This window comes from Myxocyprinus asiaticus, chromosome 1, assembly GCF_019703515.2.
Source record: "Myxocyprinus asiaticus isolate MX2 ecotype Aquarium Trade chromosome 1, UBuf_Myxa_2, whole genome shotgun sequence".
NCBI classification, from domain to species: Eukaryota; Metazoa; Chordata; class Actinopteri; order Cypriniformes; family Catostomidae; genus Myxocyprinus; species Myxocyprinus asiaticus.
The window spans coordinates 22,949,381-22,959,995 of record NC_059344.1 but is presented as its reverse complement, the minus strand read 5'-3'; the positions used below and the strand labels follow the sequence as shown (position 1 = coordinate 22,959,995).

The 10,615-nt window shown below is 38.5% G+C and overlaps 1 protein-coding gene across 2 annotated transcripts in view; it reads right to left on the bottom strand.

Moving 5' to 3' along the window:
• Nucleotides 1–1,087: 1,087 nt before the first annotated feature.
• The window catches only part of exoc6b (exocyst complex component 6B), a 170,133-nt gene continuing 160,605 nt past the window's right edge, over nucleotides 1,088–10,615 (bottom strand). For both annotated transcript variants that reach the window (XM_051722276.1, XM_051722363.1), the window contains one exon: nucleotides 1,088–3,360. In XM_051722276.1, coding sequence (XP_051578236.1) covers nucleotides 3,234–3,360 — 127 coding nt within the window. In that variant the 3' untranslated portion in view covers nucleotides 1,088–3,233. The remainder of the gene's footprint in view (nucleotides 3,361–10,615) is intronic.

Genomic DNA, 10,615 nt, shown 5'->3' with positions numbered 1-10,615 from the left:
TGTGGGTAGTGGGGATTATCATTGAGTCAACCATCTCCATCCACCCAGCCATTCAATGACTCCATATTTTGCCATCTTTCAAGTACACAGTTCTTAGTGGAACACTTTTTTGTGGTACATCCCCATCAGTCATCTTACAATATAGCTACGAGTAACACCTCATCCAATCAGAGTTGGATAGTAAAATGTGATCAGAATTTGAAGTGCTTAATACAGTACAAATCTGATAAATGGCAATATATGGTAAACACTTATATTAAATATATACTGTACAGAATGTTCATATGTGGTTTTCACTTATATAAAAAGGTCATATATATGTACATATATGCAACATATATTTCAAAATACTACAGAAATTGCAATTTTCATATATGAAACATTTTTCCAAATACTTGTAGAATTTGAATATGTACATAAATGCTCAAATATATGAACTATAATTTTGTTTGTGTAAGTCCATATAGGCTCTGTCAGATTTCTGTGTCAGACAATGTAATTGCAACAGGCCTAATTATTGAATCCTCATTTGTGTTTTTAGTTTACAGACTTATTTATTTGAACTTTAGACATTTTTTCTTGCATTGTCTGTAGAAAATTTTAATCCAAAAAAATAATTAAGGGTCTTCCAATATCACAGGCTAAATGTATGGTATTTTTGTGTGTATAATTTTTTTAAACAGGTATCATGTGATGATTTGTGAGTTTGCACTGCAAAGCAACAAATAAAATGCCGCAAATTGCAACGCAATTCTTGAGAAAAGCCGCAGAAAATTCAGTCATTTTGGAATGCAATAATCAGGAAAAAGTGCCATGAAATCCTGGTGGGACTATACTATGAGCCCTGTTGCAAGGGTGACTTCATATGAACACACATACTCTTCTGTTGCAGGACTGTTAAGATATAAGTATACATAATTTAGTACGTCACTTTTAGTCAAAATCTCCATTTTCAGATGCTTTCATTGTTAAGTCAAGAAATTACGTAAGTGGTAAACCAGTGGCTCCTCTATTGTGTATGCCAATGAATGTGCAGCCCTGAAAAATGTAATAATTGAAATGTAAAATAAAAGTCTACAAGGCACATTCTCAATTGGTTTATTATGTATTTCTTGGCATTTATTAAATGTATTAGTATTGTAACATCGTTCATTAGTAGTTTCATATAACAATCTGTACAGTTCATCTCTCTATGTAAAGAGCAAAACAAATCAGTACTGTTCTCAACAATCTCAGCTGTCTGCAAAGGCAGCACGTTCTTGTGCACTCTCACACCAACACACGTCCGTTCCTTGGTCACATATCTAAATCCAGGTGCTGTGTGGAAAACACCATAATTAATTATTGACATGGCAAAAAAAGTCAAGGCACAGACAGGAAGAGCCATATCCAGAAAACAACACAACTTCTAAAATAATATGACATGACACTTGTTCTGTCCCCAAATATGAAGGCAGTTCCCTTTATATTTTTATGATTTTGCATCTGTTGTAAGGGACAGGCTTTAAACACACATTTGACCTAGTTAAAAAAATAAAACAAAACAAAAACAAAACACCTTTTCTTTTTTTTTAACAAGACAATCTTTGCTACCTAAAACCCTCAATTCCATTAGAAAATAAAATGAGACATAATATTGCACCCACATTCCTAACAGAGAAAGCAAAGTTATGGGAAGATGACATTGTTCAAATACTAAAAGCAATTTATATTAGTTTTAATGTACAGCGATGTACACAAACAAACTCACATTGCAGACACACACACACCACTGTATAAATGTGCAGTCAAATAAAAAATCAACCTATCAATGTACTTAATTCTCTTTAGCTCTATAAATCATTAGGTAGGTACAGTAATGTATGACTTTTGAGTAGGTATCACTATCCTTACAGAACTTCTGTCAGTTCTTGCATTCAATTCTGGCTAATATATTTGGAAATAATGAAAATGAAATACATAGGCCTCTTTTCTTCATAGTGGAAGCCCAATCAGAAAACATCTGAACCTTGCCATGATCATATTATCCTGGTAATTTTGGTGACAACAGTAAACTAAACTCCTCCAAAGCCATCACACAACTGAAAATCAATTATGAATCAAATATACAACCAATCCAGACAATGGATGTTTTAGCAGTAATAAACTATAGCTAAATAAGGATGGTGACATGCCTAGCATACAATTTATTTAAAGGGATAATTCACCCAAAAATGAAAATTCTCCCATCATTTTCTCACCCTCAGGTCCTCCCAGATGTGTCTGACTTTCTTCAGCTGAACACAAAAAAAGACTTTTAGATGAATATCTCAGCTCTGAAAGTCCATTCATTGCAAGTGAATTGTGGACAAAAGCTCCAAAAAGCAAATTAAGTCAGCATAAACATAGTCCAACAGACTCCAGTGGATAAATCAATGTCTTCTGAAGTGATCCAGTTGGTTTTAGGTGAGAACAGACCAAAATATAACTCCTTTTTCACTATAAATCTTGAAATGATGAGAGAATTTTCATTTTTTGGGTGAACTATCCCTTTAGCTGAGATAAGGGCAATAACTTGATTCCCTGTGTGGAGAAGTCAGTAGAACTTCTCTCATTACAATCAACACTCAAATGCATTTTAAACCCATCAGTGAGAGCATCATCTCACAGATACTGTTAAATCTGAAATTTGACATTATGAAAGTAACATGAAAGTCCAGTTACTTTTACCTTTGCAGTGATTTAAGTAACAATATCCACCACACAGTGTAACGGTAGTTTTCAAATAAAAAAATAAGACAAATAATACTCTGGCTTCAGTACTATTGTAATGGCAACTTAAAGTGGCAGGAAGTTAATGTTACAGAACAAAAGTCTATTTTAACAAGCTGAAGTTGACAATAAAAGGCAACCAAATTCCTGTTTTTCAGAGAAAAATGTGATCTGGCATCCTTACTGTGCTTAGGTTGTCATATAGGAAGACTTAAATGCAAGTTGAAAATGGACATCATATCACACAGGCACAGGATGGCAGATTTCACTAGGTTTAGCAGATGAACTTTTGCGGTGCATGCTCGCATCCATTGTCATCCTAGTGTTCATGTTAGTGCAAGTCTCTGTTTGTGTGTATGTGTGTGTGTTTTGTGATGGTCTGGAAAAGAACAACACATTCAACTGATGGAGGTGTGTAAGCACAGTCCACACCCTCTGGTGGTGGTAACTCATCATAAAGTGGGCGGTCCACTGATGCTGTCTCAGGCCTGGTTGGAGGCGATGAGATTTCTCAGCTGTTTGACAACAGTTTCTATGAGCTTCTGCTTGTCCCGGTCATTTTTACGGAATGGAGCAAACATGTTGTTCTTACGGCTGGTGTCCTTCATCCTGCAAACAATGAATGAAGGAAGCATATGAGATAATTTAATTAAGAAATATGAAAATTATTGTTTTCCTTCGCTTTGATTCTCCAGTCATCTATAGAACAAGAAATTTTCATTTATTCCCAAAATAAAATAATGATAAAACCTACAAATCAAAGCAGGCAGACAGGCAGAACATTAAGAGAGATTAAAGGGAAACAGAGAAAGAATGTAAAGATGCATTCACTAAAAGATCTGGTCTGTCTAATGCAAGGAAACTTTGGAAAATGAGTAATTTCAATAACACCATTACTATGGTAACGGAGCATATGACCTGAAAACAGCCCAGGGAAGATGATGAGAGAGGGGCGCCACTTCCACTCGCATGACATGTTGGTCACAGGGTGCTGCACCCTTAAAGACCTAAAGGAATGGCACCGACTTCAACCACGGAGACAACCATTGTGTGCTTAAGAGACACTTTCCACATGGTGGTTTCTTGCAGGAATCCTGGAGCGGTTCTGCACAGTGGTTCTAATGAGGCCGCTCATTTTCCTGCCACTTGTGCCAAATGCTCATTCTCAGTAGCATGGAGATTACTGAGCCAATGCACGCACATTCCTCTCACTCGCAACCAGCCAAACCGTGCCAAAGTTCTCAGTACCAGAGTCTGACAAAAAACTAAAGCGATACATAATCCTACAGGCATTTATAAATTAATTGTTCTCTTCTGTGTAGTCTGTACTCCTCAGCCTGATAATTGATTTAAAATAGTAAAGTTAGGAGGTTTAATGCCAATCATAAATAATGCAAGCAAATAAAACAATTTAGCCAATAACAGAAGTCAGCAAAAACAGCACGTTTAATTCTAAAGCGGGCTGCACACCAGACAAGAAGCACCATGCCACATCACAGAGAGGGCAATGCACAGGTATCACGCAAAACGTGTCGATGCAGTGAATGGAGGTGGCAGTCCAAAACAGTGAATCTACAGTTTTTGCACTTATTCAAGAATAAACAAATTGATGTCTATGAGTTGCATTTGGTGCGTGGCAGAATTTTAAGCAGCATCTGAAGGCATATTCCTGGTTCCTGTTTTCCACAATTAGTGTGTGAAGACAAGGAGCACATTTGTTACTGTCCTCATGCCAGTTGTAACACCCATTTGCAATGTGCTAAATATAACATTAGTCCTAACTTAAGTGAAATTTACTCACACACTTTATATTTTGTGACTGTTTTCAAATATTTCTATAATTTCTGCTTGCATATGTATCAATTCTAACACATCAACTGGAAATACTCTCGATTTTCCTCACCCTGATATGAAATATCATGTGACAAGAACACACAAACAAAAATACACATTTACAATCATATTTCTTGGACAAAATCATTTACACTGCAGTCTGTCTTTCTTTTAGTCTATCTTACTATGTATAATGTTCGTCTGTCTATCTGGCTTTCTACCAATTAATTAATAGATTTATTTGTCTTGCCTACTTATCTAAGCTTTCGGTATGAATAAAAGCGGACACAAATCCATTTTTTTTTTCATGAATACAGTTTCACTTTAAAAAAAATTATTTTTGCAGGTTCAGTTTACTTAATTAAAATGAACTAAAGTAACACAATTCTAGAACATTTTGTCTCAACTTGACTTCATTGCATTACATAAATTAAATTTGTAAAAAACAAATTGTTTACTTAATCCATTTGAGTTGAGACTACGTGAATACTTTTTGTAGCATTAATGAAACTGGGCAGGGGATTTCCATTTCCCAGCATGGGACTGGATGGGGTGAACAAATATTGAAATTAAGTGTTATTTTATACATGTTTGAGCAAGATGAGAACAGGAGGAGATTTGTTAATGTTTAATGTTCTATTATATTGGTATTTAAAAAGAGTTCGTTGAATTCTGTTCTGTTGGAATTTTGGGGTTTACCATTGTTGTGAAGATTGGCGTTTGTGCTTAGGTTGAGAATTGACTTTCAAGTGATTCTTGATTCAAGCACTGCTTAACTCCATAAGCAGTTGCTATCAAATTGACAGTGCAACAATTTGACTCTCCTTACACTTGCTCCACTGGCATGCAGTAATGAGTAATAAATAAATTAAGTTTAAGTTGAGTTAAAACTACTAAAGTACATTGAATTGACCTAATTTAGCTAAATTATGAATAAATTAGATTAAATTGTGTGTAAAAGAAAATTCTCAAATTAAATGAAGGGTAATGACTTTATTTTTTGAGTGTTGTAACAGTGTTACAACTGTCCATTGCTGACCACCTTGCATGTTTGCCTGATTTTCTCAGTGATCTTGCATCCAAGCATGTCCCAAAATATGTTAATTTTAAGTAAACAAATCAATAATTAATACATAAATCAATAAAAACTTTCATGGTTTCCTTTCATGGTCAGTCAGAAAGGAAATGACAAACTGATGGTCTACAATAATTTCGCAGCAATGTGGACTACATTTCTTCAAATTTCAAATCAGAGCCAGAGGCGAAATTCAAAAGGACTTGCCGAGATAAGGTTGTTCACGGCGGGGTACCATGAGTGCTGACCACCCGGTCATCTTGATAGATAGCGGGACTTCACATCTCCGAAAACATTGGAGCAAATTTTCAATAGGCTCTATCTTGATAAATCGACTTCAGATTTTAAGTTTAAACAACAAAATTCTCACCTAAAAATATCTTAAAACTACATTCCGTGACACAACAACAGTATTTCAAAAATTATAACTTACATTTGTGAGCTTTCTCCTTCGCCATTGCCGCTGGTTGGTGCGAAATTCTGGGATACTGATGTCCATGTCCACACAAGTCACCTCCCGATGCATCCTCGATAAAACGGGAGGAGCAAGAATACCTCTGGGCATTTGGACTGTACTTGGCTTGATGCGGACTTTGAATTGGAACAGTACTTGGGCTGCGACTGATGACGTTGCACAAGTCCACAAGAACACAAGTACAGACAAGGTTGCATATTGAGAAACACCTTATAAGAAAGACAGTCATCGCCATGGATGCATAACTGTGTTGGCATAGCTATATGCATCGCTGCCTTATTACAGACAGCCGCCTACCATTACGATAACAATCACCACGCTTAGTACGGAACGCTTGTTTTGATTAGTGTGATAGTGTGTGACTCACTTCAGGAGTTCAACAAACAAAAGTAAAGAAGGCTAAATGTGTATTTGAGTGTTAGATATTACTGGCCACGTGTTTGTAAAAGCATCAAAGCTTCTGCACTGTATTGTTATAACTTAGTTTAGTCAGAGACTATTTAGCAGAGATGGGCCACTTCTATTTAAATGATTGGGAGAAATTGGAATGCCCAACAAAGAAGCTCTAGTACCCAACGGTCAACGGATGTAGAAAGGAGGTACAGACGGCGCCTGTCAATCATCTCGAGAACACACATGCGCATTAACTAAACAAGCTGGGAAAATTGCGTTTTTTAGTGTAATCTGAGGTAAAGAAGCACAATTTATGACACCAACATTTGTCAGATTTTAATATGTTCTTTGATCGTAATCTTGACCAACCATTTTTGAGATTTTGGTGTTCCCCCATTCAAGTAGACAGGAGCTGCACTGGCATGACTGGAAATAGACTCCCAGGAGCATTTCAAAGATGGCCAACAGTTACATGTCCTGATATATGTACCAGATTTATCAAAGGCAGGATGACTGCAGTGAGCTCATATACAACCACATCACTGGAGTTCATACTTAAGGTAGAACACAACATCCATTCCTCACGGTAGTTTCTTCCACTACTTAGAAACAAACATGAATTTGAATGCCTGGGGTTTTTCCAAACAAGCTAAAACTTGTAGTCTTATATTTAATCTTAATTTCCTCCCACCAAATTACATTGTCTCTTCAAATACACTCCAATAGAGAAAAGCCATTCTCATCAAAGAGACTGTCATGCTCTGATTTCAAGAAAACACACACGCATACACACACACCCACTCACACACATAGTGTGTTTATTCCTGCACTAACCCTTGCCAGTCTAAATAATACAGATCACATTCACAGAGACAGAGGGGCAAGAGGGTAAGGCTGAGGTAAGCGTAGCTCAAATGGGATCAGGTGAGTGTGTGTGTGCATATGTGTGTGAAGGATTGTGTAATGCCAATCCACTGCTGTTCTATACCACAGACACGAGAGCACAGCAAGAAAAGGAAAAGAGAGAAGGTAAGAAAAAGACAGTGGCACAGGGATACAGAAAGTTGCAGTGATCAAGAGGTCTGATTACTGAACACACACACACACACACACACACACACACACTAATGAGGAATGAACACAAACTGAAAGCACAGAATAAAGCAATAAGCAATGATAGTCTCTGTTTACAGTGATTTTACCACAGGTATGGAGTTTACTTGGTGTGAAACAGTTAAAAACGAACACATAGCCTCGAGTGGTTTATTGCTTTAGCAAAATGGCAGTAACATTAATATGATATAAAAGACACCAATGTTCAATTGACAGTTAAATGTATTAATTATAATAATATGAATAAACAATTCTTCTGCAAATTCAAATAGCTCATCACCTATTTACTGTGAATATCACTGCTCAGCACCCATAGTGGGCAACTATTAAACATAGTTTACATGTCCAGGACTTCTTATGTGTAAGTCTATCAGAAGGATTGCACAAAATAAATTTGCTTTAGTAAAAGGCACGAGGCCATGCCATCTTGTGTATATAGTCGCACTGTGAGTACTGCCTGACAATGCTCTTTCGCCATGACTCATTCACAATATAACACAAACTCTCTTATTGCTTTATAAATAAATAGCATGGAAAATTTACATCAATAAAGATCCAAACTTTAATTTAACATGCAATGAAAAGCAAGACATGAACCAAACCAAACATATAAACAAAAACTGATCATATCTGTTAAAAAAAAAACTGGTACACTCTCATCACCCCAACACAAAATGCATCAGAGTACTTACGATCGGGAAATCCTGCTCATGAGTGACAGATAAGAGGAAGGGCAGAAAGGTTAAGATAGATCAAATGAGTATGGACTGAAGTCTTAGGCCCGTTTAACACCTGGCATTAAATGTGGTCCAAAACAGAGGTCACGTGATGCCATGCAAGCAGCAGACGTGTGAGCGACGAGCTCTGCGCACTTTGCTAAATTTATTATTTTATTTGTTATAATTTGGTGAAATTTGATACACCCAGTTACACATTTGCTCTTTGAGGCAAAACATGGCAAAGAAGTCAAAATCTTCAAAAATCAAAAATCAAAATCTGGAGACATTAAAAGACACTTACACTATATTGCCAAAAGTATTCGCTCACCCATCCAAATAATTGAATTCAGGTGTTCCAATCACTTCCATGGCCATCGGTGTATAAAATGAAGCACCTAGGCATGCAGACTGCTTCTACAAACATTTGTGAAAGAATGGGCCGCTCTCAGGAGCTCAGTGAATTCCAGCGTGGTACTGTGATAGGATGCCACCTGTGCAACAAATCCAGTCGTGAAATTTCCTCGCTACTAAATATTCCACAGTCAACTGTCAGTGGTATTATAACAAAGTGGAAGCGATTGGGAATGACAGCAACTCAGCCACGAAGTGGTAGGCCACATAAAATGACAGAGCGGGGTCAGCGGATGCTGAGGCGCATAGTGCGCAGAGGTTGCCAACTTTCTGCAGAGTCAATCGCTACAGACCTCCAAAGTTCATGTGGCCTTCAGATTAGCTCAAGAACAGTGCGTAGAGAGCTTCATGGAATGGGTTTCCATGGCTGAGCAGCTGCATCCAAGCCATACATCACCAAGTGCAATGCAAAGCGTCGGATGCAGTGGTGTAAAGCACGCCGCCACTGGACTCCAGAGCAGTGGAGACGTGTTCTCTGGAGTGACGAATCACGCTTCTCCATCTGGCAATTTGATGGACGAGTCTGGGTTTGGCGGTTGCCAGGAGAACGGTACTTGTCTGACTGCATTGTGCCAACTGTGAAGTTTGGTGGAGGGGGGATTATGGTGTGGGTTTGTTTTTCAGGAGCTGGGCTTGGCCCCTTAGTTCCAGTGAAAGGAACTCTGAATGCTTCAGCATACCAAGAGATTTTGGACAATTCCATGCTCCCAACTTCGTGGGAACAGTTTGGGGAAACCTCCTGTTCCAACATGACTGCGCACCAGTGCACAAAGCAAGGTCCATAAAGACATGGATGAGCGAGTTTGGTGTGGAAGAACTTGACTGGCCTGCACAGAGTCCTGACCTCAACCCGATAGAGCACCTTTGGGATGAATTAGAGCGAAGACTGTGAGCCAGGCCTTCTCGTCCAACATCAGTGTCTGACCTCACAAATGCGCTTCTGGAAGAATGGTCAAAAATTCCCATAAACACACTCCTAAACCTTGTGGAAAGCCTTCCCAGAAGAGTTGAAGCTGTTATAGCTGCAAAGGGTGGGCCGACGTCATATTAAACCCTATGGATTAAGAATGGGATGTCACTTAAGTTCATATGCGTCTAAAGGCAGATGAGCGAATACTTTTGGCAATATAGTGTACGTGTTCAGGAAGAAAGCCCCGACAGGCCTACAGACCGAGGACTCGATTTGGATGGCGCGGCGGGAGAGGTGATCCAGCGTCAGTTGTCCAACATGTTGGTGATGCTGACGAAGGTTCTTGCTGACTTGGAGGATCTCGTTGTAATACGTCGATCGATTACGGCGATGGAAATAAAATTCTCTGAGATAGTTACAAGAGTGTCGGATGCTGAGAAACGAATCGATTATTTGGAGTCTTCATAGAGGGAATTAACCGCTAATCCGCCCGTGACCAAAGTTGATTTGGAACATCTCCTTGAAAAGCTTGAAGATCTTGAGAATAGTAGCCGCAGGAAAAATGTTCGAATTGTTGGAATTCCTGAGCATGAGGAGGGCAGAGATATGGTGAAATTTCTAGACAAGCTTTTCCCGAGTCTGCTCGACATATCAGGCCACAAGCTGGAAATCAAGCGAGCTCACAGAGACCCAGCTCACAGATTTGCTGAGGGAGACAGACCCCGATCCATTCTGGTCAAATTTCTGAGATCATCCGAAAAAGATCTTGTGTTGCGACAGGCGAGGAGCAAAGGGAAGCTTTCTTGGAAGAACCATAATATTTTCTTGTTTCCGGACTTTGCGAGTTCGACAAGAGAGAAACGCGATCGGTTCAAGGAATGTAAGAAACTCTTACATCAGAAAAAGATCACTTTTGCTCTGATGTTCCCTGCCAA